This window comes from Lolium perenne, chromosome 4 (assembly GCF_019359855.2).
Source record: "Lolium perenne isolate Kyuss_39 chromosome 4, Kyuss_2.0, whole genome shotgun sequence".
NCBI lineage: Eukaryota > Viridiplantae > Streptophyta > Magnoliopsida > Poales > Poaceae > Lolium > Lolium perenne.
In genome coordinates, this window is record NC_067247.2 from 320,750,937 (window position 1) to 320,776,054 (window position 25,118).

The window sequence follows — 25,118 nt, forward strand, 5'->3', positions numbered from 1 at the left end:
GCCCAACATATTTTTCTTCACGCCAGAGAAATCTTACCTACCACCATCACCCTCTCCCTCGAGCTCGTTCAGCTCCTCGATCGACTGATGCCCACATCTCATCATGGCTGCCGCGAAAGGAAGCAATGGGGCGAGGAGGAAGAGGGTAGTGAAGCGGCTGAGCTTCAGGGGCTCATGGGAGGAGAAGGCGGACGTGGCAGCAGAGGTCGGGAGATCTTGGTCGAGGCACACCCAGTCCAGATCTTGGCCGAAATCCTAGATCGGATCGAGGCGGCACAGAGCACTACCGCGCGGAGGGCGTCGGCGGCGCACCACCCCTTCCTATCGTCGACCCGGTGGAGGCGCTCAGGCCTCGGCCACGCCCAGTCGCGCCGCCCATGGTCCGCCGCCGCCGCCCACCAACTCCCCTGAACAACGACCGAGAAAACCACCTCCGCTGCCCACTGCCGCACCGGATGGATATACGCCGCCGTCACCGCCAGCGCGGGCGAGGCGGCCAGGAGAGGGAAGCAAGGTGGGACACTTAGGATTGGGGAAGGAGGGATCCTCCAGAGGCGTCCGGGAGGGGCGACTCGGGGGGTCTTCTGCACCTATAACTCTAATAGCAATTTCAGAAGAGTTTGTATTCATTTCTCACGTCACTCTACATCTTTAGAAATAGATACATCTAATTAAGGTGTATCATGAGCACACACAAAAGAAAATATTTGCATATAAGACAACAGCTTGAGCCCGCATAAAAATCGCTGGCCAGGCCAGCGACACTTCACACATCACGGCAAGAAACGGTGAACCGAGTAATTAAATAATAAAGGATCACCTAAGTAAGGGGTATGTAGCTGATTTCTAGTCGATGACGATGAACCTGGAGATCCGTGGTCGTATAGCTCATAGGTGGGTACCATCGTTGCAGCAACAACAGTTGAGCTTGCCCCGGCCCACCGCCGTACCGTCTACCAAATCAGTCCCACACTTCTCTCTCTCAAGCTCACTCTGTCGCCACCGCTGACCGCCTAACCATGCCTCCCCACCGCTGCGGTCTTCTTCTCCCGCCGGCGGTGCGCCGCGTCCCCTGGATTTGCGATTCGCCTCGCCCCTTACTCCGGTTCATAATTTCTCGCCAATTCCTGTCAATTTCACGCGATAATCCTGCATCGGAGAGCTATCTCGCTGGAGGGGCAGAAAGCTTCGAGATGGAAAGGATGGGCCATAAGACGCGGCCGCTATAGGTGATTGAGTCCTCGTCGACCCCGGCGACGCAATTGGCAGACTGGAGCGAGGCCAGCCAGCCCATCCACATCGAGGCCACAGTAGCCACGGCGTTCGGGGCCGTGCAGGGCACCACGCTCGGCGGGCTGATGCGCACGTTCGCGTCGGAAGGAGAGGCCGCTGGGCTCTCAGTGCTGCAGGAGACACCCAGGCTCGACCGCATGGCCCTGGCATCCTTCGAGCAACCACAGGTATCCTCCTCATCCTATGGTTCCCCTCATGCTACAGATTTAGAGGGAGACATCAATTTTGGTTAAATCTTGTTGTACTTTGGTCAAAGATTGCAAATGCTTTTGAGTCTTGTCGGGGAATTGTTTTTTTTTCTCACATATACTGATGATGATTCGGATGTCCTCATGCTGGATGATGATGATTTATGCGACTCTGCTAGTAGTCACGAGCTGTACGCACTTTTTTCATAAGAAGAATACTATGTCATTCCATTAAACTGCTACACTCGACACATCACCAAGACCCAGGTTAAGTACAGACTGAGGTTAATGGCCAACCTAAACATCTTGGTTGCCATCCCCTAGCAGAGCACCTTGCCTACCAAGTTCATGAGCTACAGAGTTACATAACCTTGAACATACAGAAAATTACACTAACATGCAACATGAATACTATCAGTAAATAGACTACAACCTTGTCCAGTGTTTGCCCCTGGCTTTCATTAGTTCTCATTGCATAGCAAAGGCACCTACATTGCTGATACTGTCGATGAGTAAAGGGCACTAGTAGATGGAGCATGCAACACAATTCTTGCTATGCACACAGACACCTACATTGCTGATATTGTGGATGTTGTAGAGTAAGGTCCATTTGCACATGGTGCATGCAGCACAATTCTTGGTATGCAATCAGAAACACCTACATTGCGCCCAGTCATAAGCTTTGAGAACCCATTCGCCCAACCTAGTAATCATGAGACAAGTGCCATCGCAAAGTTCAATTGACTGATTAATAGTCAGATCCTATGACATTGAATGTTGCTGGAAACCACTTCCTGGAGAAACTTTGGAGGATGCTGGTAAGGATTTCTGTGATGGTCAGGGCGAACGAAAAAACCGAAAAAAGGAGCACTGGAGCACCCTGGGCTGCATGATCTCCTATCTGCTAGAAGGTGCAAAATTTGTAAGCAGAGAGTTAAATGAACAACTGTGCTATTATCAAATTTTCAGGAGTTAGTACCGAAAGGAGATGGTTTATTGATTTGGCAAACGCCAAAAAGATGCAACCTACTCTTTCCGCAAGCCCATTTTATAACCTCATTGACCTCTTAAATTGTCTTCAGAATTAGGAATGGAACCTACAAAACAATGTAATAATGAGAACAAATTATCCAACATATACACACACGAACAAAAAGAGATGTAGGAAAAAATGATGGTGATGCGATACATGCGAATCTAGACAAATCCGGATCACTTATTTCCAAACGGAGGGAGTATGAATTAATAAGTATTAATTGATGTCATTCTATTTCTTGCAACCTCCTGTAAGCAACATGGTGGCAATGGCTAGCCTAGAGGAGGCGCGGCTGCGAAGGTCGCAGCACCGGCAACACAGAGATGGTCCACTGGAAGCGTCTACACCAAGAGGTCGAGTCTATCCGTTGGCAGCAGCAGCGCCAGACAGGTGGGGCAGTTGTTTGCTACATGAGCTTCCATAGTTGCGTCCGGAAAGCAAAAACGCCTATGCGCACAACATCATTTGTATGTTTCTATCGGGGCAGACTAATCTTTAGGCCCAAGGTCATTCTTTTTTTCTTTTGAATTATCACAGCCGAGTGGCATCTTGCACTACATCTTCACTTATTACATTAACTTTAAGCACAATCTTTTTGTTTCTTGTATCCCTTAAGTAGGTGTAGCCGGGTCTTACGGTACGGGCTCCGACTGATCGAAGGTACTTTAGAAGTTAAAGTTTCTAGAATGTTTCTAATTATTTGACTTGATACATTTGCAGAATAAGCTCATGACCGAAACACCTAAGATTATCCAGCTACAGTATAGTAGCATTCCCAGAGCTAAATTTCAGTTGCATCTATATTGGATCAAGCTAAGGTGAATATGTGACATACTATATAGTCCAGAGTACCATGTTTCCAGTGCAAACTGAAGATTAATTGACCTACAAATACAGTTATGTTTTATTAGTGCATCCGAACTGACAATATATGCCGGCGTGCAAGCCAACATGAGCTCTCATCACTCAGAGCTGCACTTGAAGATCTTCTAAAGGACTAATTCTATTGCAAGCAGTTTGCAAGAAAATTATATGCTCTTATCACTCAGAGTTGATATTGAAGAATTCTGAACACTTATAGCATGTGGGTATGTATCCATTAACCTCTTTTAACTTATTATTTTCTTCAATAGGTTGGCAAAATTAGAGCTTTGTAGACATCTCACGAAATATTTTGTGAACATAATTGTGTGTGCTTTTCTATAGGCAAGCCCTAACTGTACTTACTTGGAAAGTTTGCTAGTTTAATTTATACTCATTTTTTAGTCAAATATCCTTGCATATTCCTCATTAGAACAGAAAACATACCATCCCCATACTCATATCCAACTGGGATCGTGCCAAGACGAATTTCATGCCACCGAGCATCCATATCAATGGAAGACTTAACATGTGGAACAACATCTGCGTGCAAAACCGAAGACACGACAATTCGTAAATCCACAACTGAGACTGAAAAGGCAATGTCATGCCATACCACCTGCGTGTAATAGTAAAGGTACATGGCATCAACTAAGAAAACAGTGGCCATGCGATTAAGAATTGAAGTTAGACTACTTACTGCTGTTAGGTAAGCACAGACTGGAAATAATCGATGATATCTTCTCTAAGGATGCATCATGCATGAATATTAATATGTTGTCTACACAAATAATGTGAAGAGAGACATCTTTTTAGATTTCATACATCCTTCGGCAGAGTAGTTGTCTCATATAGAAGGCAATGCAGCCGCGGAGTCATGCAGATCGCAATTATCATCGCAGATGCCGGCTGCCTGGTTATACCGTGAGGCAGCTCCTGATCTTCTGGCAGCTAATTGTACAACGCTTGTAGAAATAAAGATAGTTAGCATATTCAAATTGAACGAAAAAACAGTATAAGCTCAGTTCCTAATTTTACTTGGGAATCAACATCTTCAGACATAAATATAAAACTTGGTCATTTATACACTGATTACTGCAATTGCTGGGGATTCAATTAAAACAAAGCTACAATCAACCACTAATTGATGGTGTCTAAACCTCTCAAAGATAATAATTAAAACTGCTTACACATGCTATCACCTACAGAAGAAACTATATCGTGTGTTAGCAGGGACATTTCTAAGCAATGGTGTGACATTGCTGCATAATCAACAACAAAAGCAATAAAAACTAAGCTCATTTACTGACATCCACCATGCTCTGTTTTCTCATGGACCAAGCTCTCAACAAATGATATGCTTGGAAAATCACTGAGGCATCAATAACTCAAGTATAACACAGAATAATATAAAAAGGAAAATTGCAGCGAATCGACAAGGGTTCACCTTGGGCATAGATATTTGTAGGAGACCACCATGCACGACGGAGGCGAAACATCTCATACCTGCATCTCTCCATAAAATGCAGGCAGTAACAAGGAAGGAAGGATGAGCTGACTGAAAGTGCATATCCGATCAGATGTAGATGCAAGTCAAAAATCGACATGGATTCACCATTGCGAAAACAAGGTGTACCCCAACAACAAGCAAACCAAAGTAGGATCAAGCTTGTTTGAGATTAGATGAGTAAGTAGGAATGCATCCCATTTCTTAGAAAAACATGACAAAAAAAATAAAATGATATTATGAACACCACATACTGGAAATGACTGGAGTCTATACAAATAACCAAAACCAGAAATGTGTGGTCTGCATCATTAGCCATCAATAATATCTCAATCCATGAATGTAATCGAAAATTCTTTCATGCATAGTCCATCAAAAGATAAGGGTCTGTTAGCATCATCGTTTCAAACATATAACATCAACTCAGGCTGCTATTATTTATGAAATAACATGCATCAAGTCTTCACTAATTTAGCTTACAAAGAATCATTTTCAACAAATTAACATCTATGCTATGAAAACAAGAAAATCCTAGAGCAAATTGGTTTTTCCTGCAATATAAGGATACTCATCATTCCAAAATAATATTGCCTCATCGCCAGGTGAGATTCTCAGACTGATCAACAAAGAGAATTAGAAAGTACCACTCCCATGTAGTCGAGAATTAAAAAAAAAGAAAAATATGGATTTGAACACTTCTGTGAATAATATATGGGGTTAACTACACATGCTTTCATTCAAACCAACATCTATCCAGATTGGTTAGGGCACTTTTACTAAAATTATTAACAAAGGATTATGTGTAATATTAAGAAACACTTGATATAATATATAAATTAAGATATGTATGAACATGTATAGAAAGAACTACAAAAGAGCTCCGAGTAACGCGGTGTAGATTAGATTTCTCAGCCTATGACCGAAGGGTGATGACTGATGACACAGTAAACCGCAAGCAGCATGTTTAGATAGCAATCTTCTTTTTCTTATTACTAAAATTAGTAGTGTATGATTGATATGGTTCCCGCTATTGAACCACCAGCTATATACAGACAATATGTCACATTCTTAGACAAAGCATAGTTAAAAACTATATGCCATTTCTCTAGCCATTTCTCGGGCCATTTCTCCAGCCATCTTTGCAGGAAGATAATGAATCATTATTAAAAAAAATGCAAAGGTACTAACCAAGTGCTTTGATGTACTAACGGGATAAAACATGAGCAGGAGAGATGGGAGTGAGAGAGAGAGACTCACGTGTATTCTGGAAACCTCATGCTCAGGGCTGGTGTAATTGTAGAAAGCCATATAAAAGGCAATGACATTGCTCTTGTTGTAATTATTAGAATGCCATAACCATGTCCAAAGGCCATCCCCGCCCATAACCATATCCAAAGGTCATCCCCGCAATCCACAATACACTTGGGAATAAAGCGGTTGCGTTGAAACATATCAGGGCAATAGAAGTAAATTTCTCTATTTTCATTGGCTCAAAATACTTCAATGAAGGATAACCAGTAATTAATCTGCAAAAGAGGTAAAACTGGTATTCAATAAAAGAAAGTATATATTCAAATAAATGTAGTTATCTAGCTAAAGGCCAAATACATGTGAGCAAACTAATGCCAGTGACAATAAAATCATATATTTCTACGCTGGGACTGCATTCACCGGCCACCAGCGGGGCACCATACAGCATTTCCCCAAGAGAATAGGAAGAAGAAACAACTAATCATAGAAGAGCAGGAGCTAATATCAATAAGATGAGACCTAGAAACCACATCCCAATACCAGCTCATGTCATTTGATTTACATGTATTCACTTCGACCATAGAAACAGAGAACTTCGTCTTCTTCCTTCAGAAAACAACTGAACCAAACAAAGGGTAAGATTAGAAGCATATGAATCAAAAATAATTTATCTGTTTTGAAAATAATATTCTGAGATGGGAAGAGGGGAGCACCACGGCAACTTCAAGGCCACCAGTACCCTTCCTTGTTGGTTCCCTCATGTCCTCCTGTTCCAACCCTATTCAAGGTACTGGTGAATCCTATTCATGAGCATTAACTAATCTAATTCCTGACCCAAAGATGAATAAAAAAAGAAGGGTAGAAGATTACCTGTGTCTTGGTCAGATGCGAGCTGTGTGAGAGAGAGACGGGGAACGAAGAAGGCCGACTCGGTAAGATAATAGTAGCGGTTCTCCACATGCTACTGAAATATGAACTCCATGTCAACTTAGAATATCTAAAAGTAGCAGCTATCTAAATGTTGACTTAATATATCACAAATTCATACCATCAATCAATTTTTTTAGCAGTTTGCTTCTGCTCAAAATATCATAAAATTGTACAGAGAAAAACATAGATATCGCATAGGTAGATGTACTTACAATTAGCTTCCCCAAATCTCTGCCCTGCTAGTTTCACTCCATTAATTAGCAATGTCTGAAGGTTTCTTCACCTTCATAAATTTGGTGTATCAATAAATTATGTTAGCAGTCCTCTTGTGGTTAAAATGTCAAAGAAAAAAATCGAACTGCAGAAAATAGATATTACATAGGTAGATGCACTCACAATTAATTGTCCCAAATCCCTGCCATGACTGTATCATCCTCCCTTTCCAATATTGTTGATGTGTATTCGTATACCACCAATGAGAAGAACTACCAGCCAAGAAGGAGACCACCCAGAGCCAAACTGAACCGAGTTCTTCATGGCTTCTCGAGACGTCTACCTCATCTCCCCGCAATCTCGTTTGGACCTGGATCAATTCCAACAAAAAAAATGAATGAAAAGAATGCAAACAATCAACATGAGAAGTGGTCATTTACATCAATAGAGCACAAGAAAAAAACAACGCATTCCTTCAGATCTGGATGCATCCATAGTTAAAAACCTGGCCAGTTCATGTCTTGCAACGGGATAATGGATCTAGCATAGATGAATCCATGTATATTTCACAGAGAGAGAGAGAGAGGGATAGAGTGGGGAGAAACCTGCAGATTTCCAATGAAGATGAGGCTCGGGCAGGCCACCAACCCACCTGTGCTTCGCCGTTGTCGGATCTTTGATCCCCGCTGCTGGTCGGCCGTGCTTTGGCCCTCCTCCTCTGGCCGTGCTCTGCCCGTGAACGTCCCTGCTGCCGATGTTGTTCCAATCGGCGGCCACCACTGCTTGCCGGAGATGGAGTGGAGGTAGGGGATTGGGGAGGAGCAGCGGGAGGGGATTGGAGGAGAGGAGCAGCACGGGAGGGGTGGGGATTGGTCTTGGTCCACTGGCGTTAGGGGATTGGGGATTGGGGGAAGAGCAGCACTCACCAGCTGCCTGACGAAATCCCCAACCTACCCCGCGGCGGGAAGATATTTTTCACGGTCTGAAACGATGTGCAACCAAATGAAAATACACCCAGCGTTTGACGAGCGGACCCAGCCAAACTTGGGACCCACGTGCAGCCGCATGCGGGTAGACCAGCACCGTTGCATGGCTTTCTCTAGTGAGGGGTGCCAAATGGGAAAACGCCCACGCGCCCACGCAGCCAACCAGGAGACGCGCTGCTGCCAAGAATGAACGGATGAGATCCACTCCCTGACAGCTGCTGACAAGATCCAACGATCCAGAAGCTGAAATCGCTGTGAGGTGCCCATGGAGGTGCAACAATTATACCTTTAGATACCACAGTGGTTCCTCCCATTGTGCATCTCTACATATATACACTTCCATCAATTAAAGGGTGTTATATTGTGATCCAAATTTATTCTAAAGAGAGGCTAACTTTTGATGAGCGGAGCGAGGCCCATCGTCGGTAGGCGCATCAGGGTTATCAGAAGACCATGATATGTCGGAGTCCTCTGCAGCTGCGGCGGCCGCCACCCTGCGCTGTTCCATCTCGGCGTCGACCGCCGCATGGGTCGCCCGCTCCTCCTCTGCTTCCTTCTCCGCTTCAGCCAGGGCCTCGGCGTCCCTGACCGGGTCGAGGACGTCGGTGTTGTCGTCGTCGTTGAACACCTTGTCGGAGCTCGAGGCCGGGGGAGGTGGAGTGGGAGGTGGAGGTGGAGGCGCGGCAGCCTGGCCGCGGCCGGCGCTGCTCATGGTGGCTCCGGTGGAGGCTGAGCGGCAGCGGAGCTACGGTGGAGGTTGTGCGGCGGCTAGGGTTTTGTGGGGAGGAGATGAGATGCTCGCGCCTCTGTTTATATAGATCGGAGGTAGGGCGACGACCGCGACACACATGGCATCGCCATTACTTCGTGCGCAGAGGTAAGCGACGGCTGCGCGCCAGGCGAGGCATCGTCATTTACGCGGCTGTAGACTGCCGAAGTGACGCCTCGGCGCCAGTACTGGGCCGCTAAGAAGACGCATCAACGCTGGGTCACTGCCAGGCGGGCCAGACGAAACATCTGCCTGACGCGAGCGGATACTTTGCGCGTCCACGCACCGTCCGCAGAGACGCATCCGAGGCACATATTTGGACCAGGTTTGCGTCGCCGCGGACGGCCCGATCACTTTGCGTCGCCCCGCTAGAGGTGGTACTAGTCGCATTTTTTGATCCGGCGGACGCAAACGGTCGCTCAACGTCCGTTTGCGTCACGCCGCTGGAGATGCCCTTACTACTTCTCATCAGTCATCTCTATGGGTCTTACTGGCTAGCACATGAGGTGGTGTGCTAGGTAGCCCAAGTTCGAGCCTCACCACTCTCTTAATAATAATAAAATACCACAGTGGTTTCTCTCACTGTTGATCTCGTTTTTTATGACATGAGAAAAGACTATTGGGATGAACAACTGCAGTTTTGGTCCGACCAGAAAAAACTGTGCATCTCTACATATATACACTTCCAACAATTAAAGGGTGTTATATTGTGATTCAAATTTATTCTAAAGAGATGCTAACTTTTGACGAGCGGAGCGATGCCCATCGCCGGTAGGCTTGGGACAAAGCAGAAATATATGGCTATTACTGAACTTTCTGGAGATGATTTTTTTAGATGATTTTTTTGCATTAATTTGTTTTGTGATAGTCAAAGTGCATTATACCTTACTAAAGATCAACTGTTTCAGGACAAAGCGCATTGATGTCAAGTGTCGTTATGTTCACGACATTATTGCTAAAGGTAAATTGAAGTTATGTAAGATAAGTACTCATGATAATCCTGCTGATACGATAACAACCAATTCCTATTGCCAAGTTTGAGCTTTGCTCGAACTTAGTTGGTATAATTGTTTAACCCTAGTGGTTGTTGCATGGCACCAACAAATATTTTTCTTTGTTGTTTAGGAGATTATTAAAGTTCATGCTACAAGGTGGAATTTGTCTCAAAGTGGAGTTTGTTATATTGTGATCCAAATTCATTCTAAAGGGAGGCTAACTTCCGACGAACCGAGCGAGGCCCGTCACCGGTAGGCCATACGATGTGCCCTGCAGGGACCAGTTGTCAGACTCGTGATTTTACTATGAGATTCTACGACTTTACAATACAAAATAAGTCAAATGATCCTACCATTTTACTACATATAATCTAAGATTTTACGATTCTAAAAGTTAAGATTACGATCCTACTACAGAGGTTCTGATCTGATTCAGAATCACGGTTCTGACAACTTTGGCAGGGACGCCTGCTGCCCCCCCCCCCCCCCCCCCCTCCCGTGGTACGGATTGATGCCACTGTCTATATATACCTCTTGTAAGCCGTTGGCTACGGTTTATCAGATTATAAGATAACCACCGGCGTTTGTAAACACTCTCCGATATAGTGAAGTTTTTGTGTTGGAAGGGTTTTCCACGTTAAAATCTTATGTCTCCGCTGTGTTTTCTTTCTCGTTCTTTGTTATTTGCTTATCGTGTTTATAACAAAGGCGGCAAACACTACATCAAGAATGGGATTGAGGGTAGTAGCATCATATGCATCAGCAGGTTTTGGAGCTTCTTAGGGACCAAAAGCGTCACTAGCTTCCCTTTTCCTAAAAAGTTCTAAATAATCAACTATCATCATTGCTTAGTAACGAATGTCACAGCTGTATAAAGGTCAATAGGGATAGGTTGGCTCTTTCTCTATTTTCTCAAGGTTTAAAATAGCATGCTAAATAAAATAGCGGCGGCCTACTTCAAACGCTATAACGCTATATCGTGTTAATAGCATGCTATATTTTAAATAGTATTTTGAAAAAAATCATATAGAGCCTAAAAATAAATCTTTTCCAAAAAAATGAAGAATATATAGTCCAAAAATGACTGAACCATACATACATTACCAAATACAAAAATAGTTCTCCAATTTTAGAAGGCTGCATAAGCATTCCACAAGGGGGAGCGGTGTTTTGGAACATGGGTCCATATGCTCTCTATATTTTGAAATGCATCTTACATACATTTTAAATTTTAAAAAATTGAAACTAAAAGTTCGCACGTACATGTTCACGTGCTACGTGCTCACAAAGTCGTTTCATAAAAAAATCGACTTATCATGTGATGTGTGTAAAAAGACAAAATTCAGTGCTAAAAATAATGCTTTTCACAATATAAACTGTCTCTTTTTTATATAGACCACACAAAATATTGGTTTTTCGTAAAACTTGACGAACGCACGTATATTATGAAGATGTACATGTAGAATTTTTTATCCAAATTTTTCGATATTTCGAAATATAATTTTTTAGTAGAGGGAGCATACGCACCCGGGAGCCGAATTGAATTTCCGTTCCACAAGGCAACAACCTAGTATAAAATAATTAATTATTAAGAATCATCAGCATTAGCGATATTATCTTCGATTCAGAAGAGGAACCAACAGATTGCAGTTCATCACCACGAAAAAGTGAAAGCTACTTCTTCCTTTATTAAATAGGAAAACTCGTGCTCTTGGGCCAATAGGCTGGAAAAAATAGGGTGCTAACACTACAAAATTTTAGCGCTATATAGTATGCTATCACTACAAGAAAAGTTGCCATGGCCGACGAAGTTGAAGTCGCGCCGTGGTTGCTGGTGTACCATGGCCGACGATTTTTTGTCCCTCCGTGGTGCATGTCAAAACTTTTTTTTTCTCGTTTTTGAGGCCACCTAGCCCGACGAAAGCGGCCAAAACGTCGCGTATGGTGGCCCGGGACGTGGTGCATCTCGAAATCTCGGGTTCGCCGGCCGAGTCAACGCAAATCCGCACCGCCGAGGGATGTAGGGCCTAGATGGCAGCCTCTCTGGCATTGTTTTTTTTTCTCGATCGCGCCATCTCGTTCAACTTCTCCGATCGAGCCGTTTACGATGCAGGATCATGGGTCCCGCATGTCATCCTCTATGAACCAAAATTCTTTCTATTCTTGGATTTTTTTTGACCCCCCCATTTCTGGCTACTTCCTTTTTCTTTTGATCCCTTGCCGCCTTGGAAACGTTGAGACCGCTGCTGCTAAATGGGACCCGCATGCCATCCTCTATGTGCAATAAACTTTCTTTTCTTGAAGTTTTTTTTGGCACCTCAAATTTGGTCACTTGCCTTTTTCTTTCGATCCCCTGCCGCCTCTCAAACGGTGATACCGCTGCTGCTAACTGGGACCCGCATGTCATCCTCTATGTACTATAAAACTTTCTTTTCTTGAATTATTTTTGGCACCTCATATTTGGTCACTTGCCTTTTTCTTTCGATCCCCTGCCGCCTCTCAAACGGTGATACCCCTGCTGCTAAATGGGACCCGCATGTCATCCTCTATGTACTATAAAACTTTCTTTTCTTGAATTATTTTTGGCTCCTCATATTTTTTCACTTGCCTTTTTCTTTCGATCCCCTGCCGCCTCTCAAACGGTGATACCGCTGCTGCTAAATGGGACCCGCATGTCATCCTCTATGTACTATAAAACTTTCTTTTCTTGAATTATTTTTGGCTCCTCATATTTTTTCACTTGCCTTTTTCTTTCGATCCCCTGCCGCCTCTCAAACGGTGATACCGCTGCCGCTAAATGGGACCCGCATGTCATCCTCTATGTACTATAAAACTTTCTTTTCTTGAATTATTTTTGGCTCCTGATATTTTTCACTTGCCTTTTTCTTTCGATCTCATGCCACGTTTGAAACGTTGAGGAACCTGCAGGCTTATGGGACCCGCATGTCATCCTCTATGTACTATAAAAGTTCATTTTCTTGGTTTTTTTCATCCTCTGATTTTTGGCAATTTCTTTTTTCTTTTGATCCCCTGCCGCCTCTGAAACGGTGATACCGTCTTTGCTAAATGGGACCCGCATGTCATCCTCTATGTACTATAAAACTTTCTTTTCTTGGATTATTTTTGGCACCTCATATTCGTTCACTTGCCTTTTTCTTTCGATCCCCGCCGCCTCTCAAACAGTGAGACCGCTGCAGCTAAATGGGACCCGCATGTCATCCTCTATGAGCAATCAACTTTCTTTTCTTGGAGTTTTTTTTGGCACCTCATATTTGGGCACTTGCCTTTTTCTTTCGATCTCATGCCACGTTTGAAACGTTGAGGAACCTGCTGTCTCATGGGACCCGCATGTCATCCTCTATGTGCTATAAAAGTTTCCTTTGTTGGATTTTTTTTCACCCTCTGATTTTTGGCTTGCCTTTTTCTTTTGATCCCCTGCCCCCTTTGAAACGTTGAGTAAGCTGTTGGCTCAAGGGACCCGCATGTAATCCTCTATGTCCATCAACTTTCTTTTCTTGGATTTTTTTTCACCCCCTAATTACTAGCTACTTTCGTTTTCTTTTGATCTCAAGCCGCATTACAAACATTGAGACCGCTGCTGCAAAATGGGACCCACATGTCATCCTCTATGTACAATAAAGTTTCTTTTCTTGGATTATCTTTTGCTCCCGATATTTTGTCACTTGCCTTTTTCTTTCGATCTCATGCCGCCTTTGAAACGTTGAGTAAGCTGTCTTGGCTCATGGGTCCCGCATGTCATCCTCTACGAACAATAAAAGTTTCCTTTCTTGGAGTTATTTTTGACCCCTAATTTACGGCTATTTGCCTTTTTCTTTTGATCTCCTGCCCCTTTGAAACGATGAGGACGTCATTGTTGGCAGGTCGGTCCCACAAGTCATCCTCTATGAACAATAAAAATTTCCTTTGATGGATTTTTTTGAACCCCTAATTAATTTCTCGGATATTTCCTTTTTTTCTTTGATCCCCTGCCGCCTTGGAATCGTTGAGGATGCTGCTGCCTCATGGGTCCCGCATGTCATCCTCTCAGAACGGTAAATGTTTCTTTTCTTGGATATTGTTTACCAAATGATTTTTGGCTTATTTTTTCTTTCGATATCCTGCCGCCTTTAAAACGTTGAGGACGCTGCTGGCTCACGGGTCCCACATGTCAGCCTCTATGAACAATAAACGCTGAGGATGCTGCTGCCTCATGGGTCCCGCATGTCATCCTCTCAGAACGAAAATGTTTCTTTTCTTGGATTTTTTACCAACAGATTTTTGGTTTATTTTTTCTTTCCATCCCCTGCCGCCTTTAAAACGACGCTGCTGGCTCATGGGTCCCCGATGTCGGCCTCCCCGTACAAGAAACATGTGATATCTTGATTATTTTGCAGACAATAAACGATTGTATTGCGTTCGAGCTATTTCAACGGATAAATTAAATCTTTATTTTTACATAAACAAATTTATATGCTAAATCTCCTTGTTTTTGTTTTTGCGAAGCATAGGACTTTCCTGTTTTTTTTAGAAAAATCCGAACTATCCTGTTTTGGAGTGGGCTGAAATTGTACGAGTCAAAAGGCCCAGCAGGATAGTTCGAATGCCCAGATGTCCACATGCAGCCCAATTGAAATCGTTCTTTTTTTGGATTTTTTTCACCCCCTGATTTCTGGCTACTTCATTTTTCTTTTGGTCCTGTGCCGCCTTGGAAACGTTGAGACCGCTGCTGCAAAATGGGACCCGCATGTCATCCTCTATGTACAATCAAGTTTCTTTTCTTGAATTATTTTTGGATCCTGATATTTGGTCACTTGCCTTTTTCTTTCGATCCCGTGCAGCCTCTCAAACGGTGATACCGTTGCTGCTAAATGGGACCCGCATGCCATCCTCTATGTACAATCAAGTTTCTTTTCTTGAATTATTTTTGGCTCCTGATATTTGGTCACTTGCCTTTTTCTTTCGATCTCATGCCACGTTTGAAACGTTGAAAAACCTGCTGGCTCATGGGACCCGCATGTCATCCTCTATGTACAATAAAACTTTCTTTTCTTCGATTTTTTTGGCACCTCATATTTGGTCACTTGCCTTTTTCTTTCGATCCCCTGCCGCCTCTCAAACGGTGATACCGTCTTTGCAAAATGGGACCCGCATGTCATACTCTATGTACAATCAAGTTTCTTTTCTTGAATTATTTTTGGATCCTGATATTTGGTCACTTGCCTTTTTCTTTCGATCTCATGCCACGTTTGAAACGTTGAAAAACCTGCTGGCTCATGGGACCCGCATGTCATCCTCTATGTACTATAAAAGTTCATTTTCTTGGTTTTTTTTCACCCTCTGATTTTCGGCTATTTCCTTTTTCTTTTGCTCCCCTGCCGCGTTGGAAAGGTTGACGTCACTGCTGGCTCATCGATTAAACTTTCCTTTTTTGGTGTTTTTTTTACCCCCTGATTTCTGGCTACTTTCTTTTTCTTTTGATCTCAAGCCGCATTTGAAACGTTGAGACCGTCTTGCTAAATGGGACCCGCATATCATCCTCTATGTACAATAAAGTTTTCTTTTCTTGGATTATCTTTGTCTCCTGATATTTTGTCACTTGCCTTTTTCTTTCGATCTCATGCCGCCTTTGAAACGTTGAGTAAGTCAGCTGGCTCATGGGTCCCGCATGTCATCCTCTACGAACAATAAAAGTTTCCTTTCTTGGAGTTATTTTTGAACCCTAATTTACGGCTACTTCCTTTTTCTTTTGATCCCGTGCCGCCTTGGAAACGTTGAGACCGCTTCTTGCTAAATGGGTCCCGCATGTCATCCTCTATGTACAATAAAATTTCTTTCTTCGATTATTTTCGGGTCCCGATATTTGGTCACTTGCCTTTTTCTTTCGATCTCATGCCGCCTTTGAAACGTTGAGGAAGGCTGCTGGAGCATGGGTCCCGCATGTCATCCTCTATGAACAATAAAAGTTTCCTTTCTTGGAGTTATTTTTTACCCCTAATTTACGGCTACTTCCTTTTTCTTTTGATCCTCGCCGCCTTTGAAACGTTGAAGACTTTGCTTGGCTCATGGGTCCCACATGTCGACCTCTATGAACAATAAACACTTCCTTTCTTGGAGTTATTTTGTACCCCTAATTTCTCGGCTATTTGCCTTTTTTCTTTCGATCCCCGATCGCCTCCTAAACGTAGAGGACGCTGGCGGCTCGTGGGTCCCAGGATGTCAGCCTCCATGGACAATAAACCTCTCCTTTGTTGGATTTATTTTTCACCCTCTGATTTTGGCTATTTCCTTTTTCTTTTGATCCACTGCCGCCTTGGAAACATTGAGTAAGCTGCTGACACATGGGGCCCGCATGTCATCCTCCATGTACAATCAACTTGCAAGATCTTCGAGCGAAAGAGCTTGTATTAGTGGGACCCATATGTCAACCTCTATGTACAATAAAAGTTTTCTTTCTTGGATTATTTTTAGCTCCTGATATTCGGTCACTTTCCTTTTTCTTTCGATCTCAAGCCGCCTCTGAAACGTTGAGTAAGGTGCTGGCTCATGGGACCCACATGTCATCCTCTATGTACAATAAAGTTCCTTTTCTTGGATTTTTTTACCCCTGATTTTTGGTCACTTTCCTTGACGCTGCTGGCTCATGGGTCCCACATGTCAGCATCTATGAACAATAAACCTTTCCGTTGTTGGATTTATTGTTTACCCCTAATTTCTGGCTATTTGCCTTTTTCTTTTGATCCCCACCGGCCTTTGAAAACGTTGAGGAACCTGCTGGCTCATGGGACCCGCATGTCATCCTCTATGTACTATAAAATTTCTTTTCTTGGTTTTTTTTTCACCTCTGATTTTTGGCTATTTCCTTTTTCTTTTGATCCCTGCCGCCTTGGAAACGTTGAGTAAGCTGGCGACTCATGGGACCCGCATGTCATCCTCTATGTACAATCAACTTTCTTTTTTTGGAGTTTTTTACCCCCTAATTTCTCGGCTACTTTCTTTTTCTTTTGATGTAAACCCGCATTTGAAACTCTGAAAACGCTGCTGCAAAATGGGACCCGCATGTCATCCTCTATGTACAATAAGTTTCATTTCTTGGATTATTTTTGGCTCCTGATATTTGGTCACTTGCCTTTTTCTTCCGATCTCATGCCGCCTTTGAAACGTTGAGTAAGCTGCTGGTTCATGGGTCCCGCATGTCATCCTCTACGAACAATAAAAGTTTCATTTCTTGGAGTTATTTTTGACCCCTAATTTCTGGCTACTTCCTTTTTTCTTTTGATCCACTGCCGCCTTTGAAACGGTGAGGATTCTCGCAGACTAATACAAGCTTTTTCTCTCCTAGATATTGCAAGTTGATAGATTAAATCATGAAATTATTAGGATATGTTTTAAATTTCAAATCCACTTTATGAATTATTAAAAATACCGTTATCCATGTGGGTATGGAGCGAACAAGGATTTTCATATTGGGCATGAGCAGTTTCAAAAATTGGAACCCAATAATTCAAAATAAATAAAAACAACTTTTATGTAGAATCTCCGCGTTTTTTTTCTTTTGCTATTCATAGGATCTGTGTTTCATTAGAAAAGGGCCGAAATTGCATGAGCAGAAAGGCCCATTTGTAGTTATTGGGCTTCGACACGGAGCAAGTAGGCCGAGAGCAATTACCATGTAGATGACGTTGGCAACCCAAAGTGAAATATTGGGCCCAACAGGGAAGGCTGAACAGTACTATTTTCTAATTGGAAGGTGGTACATGGCGTAATCCTGCCAAAAAAAAAGATGGACACGGGTTGCTGAAATTTGCCCATCTCCGCCTAATATCGCCGCCGCGGCTCCGCTTCCGCCGCCGCCATGCCTCGTCTCGCGTCGAGCTCGCGGTGCACGCGCGTCTCGGGCACGGGGTACCGCGCGGCGTCCGCGCGCGCCCAAAGGTACGTATTACGCGGAGATACGTGATGGCGGCGAGCGCATCGGCCTCGGCACCTACGAGACCGCGCACGAGGCCGCGCGCGCGTACGACGCTGTGGCGTGGCGGCTCGGGCGCCCGCGATCGTCGATGAATTTCCATGACGTGTGGACGCGCCAGCAGGCCGAGGATCTCGCGCCGCCGCCGTACATCGTTAGACAGGAGGAACAACACCGCCGCCGCGAGACGAAGCACCGTTTGCGCATCGCCGAGCGGGACGAGCGCGCGGCGCGCGAGTGGGCGGCCCGCTTCCCCGAGGACGTTGCCGCCGAGAACGAGCACTTCCGCAGACGGAGGGCGGAGAAGGCGACGAGGCGGGCAGCGAAGAAGGAGGACCGCGCACGACGGAGGGCGGAGAAGGCGACGAAGCGGGCCTTCATCGAAGCGCAGCTCGCCGGGCCGACCACCATTGGCGAGGACGACCCCCGTTGGATTGACCTCTTCTCGTCGGATCCGGTGTCGGGCACGACACCGGACTCGTCAGATGTCGAGTTTTAGTTTAGTTTTATCGCACTACTTTGTAAAAATATGAACTACGGAGTATCTATCAAGCTAATTTTATCCTATTTTATGTCTATTTCTAGTCTTTGTTTGATCTTCTCGTTTTCTTGCACTCTATTTTTCATTATATTCTGTTTTTGGCGCTGCATTTATAGCGCCTGCGAAAATACGCTGTTTCAGCCCTGCATTTGGCCGCCACGGTTTGCAGCTTCCGGTGAAGCTATTGCCGGCTCCATGCGCAAAGATCAGCCATTCAGCCCACAGCGCCAAAATATAGAGCCACTGCTGGAGTTGCTGTAATATGTTTGTCAGCAGGAGCTTACCTAATTAGTTAAAAAAAAGATGTTCAGCGTGGGATTCGAAAAAAAGATCTTCATGTTTTTTTCCTAGCTATCCTAGTTCGGACTTTTTATTGTGTTGGCTAGTGCATGAAGCTTGACACCTGTATTATGTGATCCTGATATGAGGATAAGAACACCTTCAGCTTGCATTGCTAATGGTGTCTACTGCAAAGATGGCGTACATTCAATGGAGACTGATGCAAGAGAGTTGGTACTGGTGAGCCCGCACTTGACATCATCGTGCCAACTGAAGTAGGTGGTGTATTGGGATTAGACTGATAAGCATAGCACCTTGCAAAGAACAAGATGATGCTAGTGTTGGTTAACGTGATTTTACGCCAAAAGTCATGTATGCTCAACAGGTGCCGTACCTAGTTTGGATATTGTGTTGTTACCCTTTTGTGGTTTGGTGTTTGTCCAACAGAGAAAGCTACTCTTTTCCCGTGTAAGTGTTATTATGTGAACAAAAGTTGTGTGTACATATATATCGGTCAGAGAACCAAGATTGCATATTCTTGTCTGGTTATAACACATAAGTCATAATAACAATTAAAGAGAAAAGGAACATTTGCCTTTGCAATGTGATTGTGCCAAGTAGATTAGACAACCAACCACAAACATTACAGGTCAACAGCCAAACGCATGCGAAAGTCCTAAGGTAAGCTCCATAATACATGTTGAAACCAAAAGCCTAGAAACCATAAGAAAGGTAGCTTCACATCACGGTTCCACGACAATGACATACTGATCATAAAACATATATCAAGTCGGGACAGCTGCACCACTTTGGGTAAGCATCCATGGGGTCCGGCTCAAGAGCGAAGACTGTGTTAATGCTTTGCAAAATGTGGCTCTTGCCTCACCCCACCCATACATCTTATCATGGAACCTTACCAAATCAGCATGAATCATCTTGACATAAACATAGCTCCTCTCTCCATGCTGATGGGATTGAACAATGCGCCGATTGCGGTGCTTCAGCTTGTCAAACAGTATGCGAGGAGATGACGAAGCATGCCGGCTGGTCTTTTGTAGTGACAATGGCTTGGAGTAGCTGGTCACCGTGAACCACCCAAGCTGGATCTTTAGAGCTTGAAGGACAGTCCGTGCTATATAAGCTACCGTTGCGACTTCAGCTCGAGTTGAGTGAATGACGGTGACATCTTGTCCTAGAGATGCAGATCCTTCTTGATCAGATTCAGCGGAATCATCACCACTACTTACAAAGTGCGTCGGGTTCTACGAAGGCACATCGGTACATGCTCCAGTTCATAGGAGTCGGGTGGGACGGCACCGTTTGCTGAAATCTCTACAATACCAGCCTGTGTAGACCACTAGTCTCTACAGAGGGTAAACCACCAATATCCACTTCGAGGATTCTCGTGGCACGACACCTTTCGCTAGAGGCTCTACCCTACCAGCTCCCGAGTCCACCACCAGTCGATCTTGTGGGCATAGTCATGACGGGTTCTACACTTACAAAACCTCCTTCGGGTGCAGGATCATCGTAGCAACTCCGGCATCAGCACTGATTAAATCGGTCTTGACAATAGGTAAACCGTTTTGCTCGATTCGGAGAATTCCGTGCCACGACACCGTTCACTAGAGGCTCTACACTAGCAGCTCCAGCTGCACCACGATTTCTACAGCGGGGGTAAACCCAATCCACAACCTTCTTCATGTGGCACGATGATGCCGGTATAGGCTCATCGGTACCAGGTCCACTGCATCGGTCTCCATAGACAAGAAACAAGGTGGCGTCGGAGGTTTAAAAGGCGGCATGCCATTTCACCTTTGTCATCGAGACAATATAGAGTTTTCTTCAACTCTATGTTTACTGCAATAATAAGCACATGAACAGAAATTAGACCAGAGCATCTAGCCATCTAACGGGCAGCGGCAAAACAAGCGTCAGTCCATATGTTTACCTTGTCATATGGGATATCAGAACACACAGATTTAGAAGTCATTTCACATAGCATCCGCTTTTTCGTTCCTTCCCCTACGTCCATCTGGAATAAGTAATACTATTGATCACATAAAACTAATTAATCAAATATATGCATATGTTGAGAAGTTTGCACGACAAATTGTGGATTCTGCTTTTATCACCTACGAATCGTCGTTCTATATATTTACCTTGTTATCTCGGGATATCGAAGTCACGAGAATGAGAAGTCATCTCACTAAGTATCGGTTTTTTCGCTTCTTTCCCCTCCATCCATCTCGCAATAAGAAGTACTATTGATCACATAAAGCCAATTCATTGAATATATGCATATGTTGAGAAGTTTGCACAACAAATTGTGGATTCTACTTCCAATCACCAAGTAATCTCGTGAGAAATGCATGATCAAGATATGTTTCTCCCTCTTGATCGACATCTGCATCTCCATTAAGACTAATCATCGTGCGATGGTGCTAGCGCATACACTTCCAATCACCAGACAAGCAAAAAATTGTTGATTCTAGTAATGCTTAATCAGCAGTGGCCATGGAACGACCATAGATCGACCAAGCAAAAAAATAAATCATCAGCCTACTGACCACCAGGCAAAACAAACTAGGCCCATACATGGCCTCACAAATCATCATCAAACGTCGATCAAACTAGCAAGTTTGAACATGGATTACTAATTTATTTTCTGATAAAGTGAGTATATTAATATCGAAAGATATTTATTACACTGAGCCTCTGCAACAACGCAATACCTTACTGGTAGTACGGATGCACATGGATTCCTAATACTCCCTCTGTTCGGTTTTAATTAGTCGACGCGAGGGAGAGAAGAAAATGAACTGTCGATGCTTTCAACTAGAGTCAATTAAATACGAACGGAAGAAGTACGTAGTAGTATTGACAAATATCCGGATCTAGTCTAAAAACAAATTGGCATGTAAATCCTAGTAGTCTACTAAACTAGGATCAATACCCTAGATTAGGGTTGCAAGCGGCGTCGCGAATCGTCATAAGCAGAAAATTAGAGCAAATAGTGGTTGAGATTAGAGCAGATTCAAAGCACTCGCACTAAAACTAGCTAGCCCGCTACCCACCCCGCTTGACACCCTGCCCTAGATGTGAATCTACACCAAATATTCAAACAAGGATGAGCAACCGCCAATAAAATTTTATCCGCACATCATCATCTCTACCATACACAAGGGTATGGTGATTTCACATACAGCATTGTTGCCGCGGGACGAGGATGAGTGATGCGCCGTGGAGAAGGTGCCTCACGCCTCTGTCGCCGCCGCCGTCGAAGAGGAAGTCGAAGCCGCACGATTGTGGTCCGTCGCCGATATGGAGGTGGAGCTACTAGGGAAGAGATGGAGGTGGAGGTGGAGAGGGAGTGATGGTTTGTACTAGTGGCGGCCGGTGAGGTAGTTATAAATACAGCCTCTCTCTCTTTTTTGGCAAGGAATGCAGCTTCTCTTGGAAGGCAATGAGGCAACGCACTCCAGATTTCGTATATTACTATAATAATATGGGCGGAGAAATTTGGACGCATCTGTGTTGTCTTGTCAAATGAATCACCAGGATTTGCTTTTAGTACTCCAGATTTGGGCGACCCAAGGAAGTAGAGATAGTAATGTACGCCATCTAGCTGCACGCTATCAAATCAAATAAATGGTCATGCCATTTACTTTTAAGATGGTGCAGCAGTTATTCTGACCAAAGAAACATGCACGTCTGCTGATTATTTCTGATGGGTATACATTTACCGTCCGCTAGCAAAGATTGTTTGGCACATTGTTCTTATGGCTTTCAACATCACACCCCTTAATAATATTATTAATCAATGTTTGGCAATCAATTGAGTGTGTTAATAAAAAATTAAAACCCACAAATCCAACTGTACTATTTTTAGGGCCATATGAAGGACAAGGAATGATTTTAAATGCCATATGGAGTACCTCCAACCATGTGAAATATGGTTCTGTCATGCAGGTGATACCCATGGCTTCGCATTGGATCTGTATATTGTCCTACGTACAGTCAACTATGAAGTACCAAGATTTGGTTTTTGGGTGCAACCGGCTAGAGAATGATGCACGGGTTTGTACAGCCAGTACAATTCACATTAAGATTTTCTGATAGGATGTTGATGTGTATATATAAGAATCATACACTAGAATGTCTTCTATGTTTAGATGGTTGATCTACGTTTATACTTCGTGAACCATGAGGTTAAGACCTTTGTACTTGTAATAAAGATTGCTAAATAACGATATATGTATGCCTCTAGGGACAACTGAAACAGCCAAACAACCATGCATGTGCATAGACCGTATTTGATCAAATTAAAAGAAGCACCTCGGTTCATGCAAATAGCATCAGTTAATCACCTAAGTCCATTAGCTATAAATAGTTAAATAGGAGTCAAGACCAACTGAGCTAGCTAGTAGTATGATCCTACTATTACATAAATATCCCTAACTCTGATTGTCTTTGTTCCAGTCCAGCGCGTTGGTGTAGCTTGGGATGAACCAAAACCCCGTATGCCAGTTGGCCCCTGGACCGCTGCTTGAGAAAGAGATGCTTTGGTGGTCTTCGCCATTTAGACTGAAGCGGAAAATTTCTTGATGTGATGTGTCAAACTGAGAGCCAATGGTCCGAGGCGTGGTGTAGATGCAGTTTCTTCTTGTCAAATATCCTGGGAAATGTTGCACCACCCATCGGCATGAAAATCGGATAGTTCAACCCAAGGAACATAGAATAGTCTCCAAGATTAGTAACCCTTTCCAACGGGTTGGCTGGAAGTAACCGACTAGTGTCATTCGAGAATACAATGCGGGTATACCCGAATAGGCGTGAGCAGTAGCGACCGCAATGGACAGAAGGGGTACTATCATAATAATACATTGGAGCACCATCAGCGTCAAAATCCATTACGCCACATGCATAGACCAGGAGAAGTCTAGAACGATCTTGAGATCTTGCCAGCCACCACGTACGACTATTAGAGTCAAAATCATCATAGCCATCAAATCCAGCCGTCCGCGGAATGAATGGAGCAGGGAGCACTATAGGACCTTGAAAAAGGAAAGAGCATGCCACATGAAAATATATTTCATGATTTATCTACTAGTGATATTGATTTGATATTGGGATGCCAATACTAGTACTTTAAAAAATAATGGTCGAACATAAGATGGTTTGAAATATATTTCGAACATCTTGGTAAAACTTCATATGGATTAAAAACATGTTCCCCAAAATATTGGTCCAAATTTTAGATGGTTTGAATATAGTACTCCTTATTCTCTAGAACCGGGGGAATATAAACAAATGAAAGTCTTTATCAATATTGCATGGCAGCTTTATTGATTCTATTTCTACTCTACCTTAAATTTTCTAGGGAGTAATAATAAAGAAACTTAATTACTAGGGGGCCTTTTTCCTAAGGAACAACATGCACATTAGACCATACTAAAACTCCTATAGATGTTAAATTCTAAATATGTCCATACCACAAGAGGGTTATGGTGTGCGCCTATGGAATTCCTTTAAGCCAAAAGATGCCAAGACAGTTCAACAAATAAGAGGTGAAATACTATATAAGTTACGTATATAAAAAAGATAGGGAGGAAATGTTACCAAATTGATTAGGATCCCATGCATAAACATTTCCAAGCCTCGAGCAATGAATGAACACAAGTCCGTTATGTATAATTGCATCGCAGTATATGGCGCCGTCTTGAAACTGGTTTTCAAGAAATATCCATGTACGAGGATATTCGCCATGGAGGTAGGCAATTGCAAAGTCGAAGATTGCGACAAGGGAGAAATCTTTATACCCCCTAGCATTTGTAGGAACTTGGCAAATAGCTATCTTCTGCGGTTGAATAGCGAACGCTGATACTCGAATATAAGTGGATTGCGTGTGGTTTCCAACTTCTTCCTCAAAGATGGAAGCTTAATCTTGCGATGAGTGTAGACATTGAGGAGGTTCCACTTGCCTTCGGGGCCAACCATGGCGATCCAATCTCCATTGGCGCCTGCCCGCTCCTCATCCTTACCGTGTGGCATTAGGCCATCATAGGAGAACTTGTCCGGCGGCGATGGTTTGCACTTGCTGTGCACCGGCAAATCCTCCTTGAACACCCATGGTTTATCCGCCGGGTCACAACAGAGAACACACGGAAGGCCAAACGGCTGAGAAGCGGCAGAGTGGCACCGTATTTGGCTGGTGAAGAATACTTTTGGAGGAACCGACTAGGGACGCGGCGGTGATGGCGTCGCACTGGCTGATGAGCACTTCAAGGGGGCCTTCCGTAA

At 43.8% G+C, this 25,118-nt stretch overlaps 1 protein-coding gene and 1 long non-coding RNA gene across 28 annotated transcripts; one reads left to right on the forward strand and one right to left on the reverse strand.

The window, feature by feature from the left end:
- Nucleotides 1-888: 888 nt before the first annotated feature.
- On the forward strand, nucleotides 889-3,775 carry LOC139830689 (uncharacterized). Its single transcript, XR_011743849.1, has 2 exons — nucleotides 889-1,460; nucleotides 2,773-3,775. It is a non-coding gene; the product is annotated as an uncharacterized lncRNA (long non-coding RNA).
- LOC127296302 (uncharacterized) lies at nucleotides 1,708-8,202 on the reverse strand. Of its 27 annotated transcripts, none has more exons than XR_011743842.1 (11): nucleotides 7,885-8,199; nucleotides 7,463-7,649; nucleotides 7,185-7,349; nucleotides 7,007-7,100; nucleotides 6,677-6,926; nucleotides 4,826-6,411; nucleotides 4,204-4,329; nucleotides 4,079-4,123; nucleotides 3,826-3,997; nucleotides 2,461-2,578; nucleotides 1,708-2,385 (listed from the first exon to the last, which is right to left on the reverse strand). XR_011743842.1 is itself a non-coding variant. In XM_071819347.1 (11 exons), exons 6-10 carry the CDS (start codon nucleotides 4,946-4,948, stop codon nucleotides 2,538-2,540), a joined length of 507 nt encoding a protein of 168 aa, XP_071675448.1. In that variant the 5' UTR covers nucleotides 4,949-6,411; nucleotides 6,677-6,926; nucleotides 7,007-7,100; nucleotides 7,185-7,349; nucleotides 7,463-7,649; nucleotides 7,885-8,200; the 3' UTR covers nucleotides 1,708-2,382; nucleotides 2,512-2,537. The 27 variants fall into 27 exon arrangements, 19 of the variants coding, with proteins under 19 accessions (XP_071675448.1, XP_071675449.1, XP_071675452.1 ...); XR_011743841.1 differs by having other exon boundaries at nucleotides 1,708-2,382; nucleotides 7,885-8,197; XR_011743844.1 differs by having other exon boundaries at nucleotides 3,826-3,921; nucleotides 7,885-8,194.
- Between the last annotated feature and the right edge of the window lie 16,916 nt (nucleotides 8,203-25,118).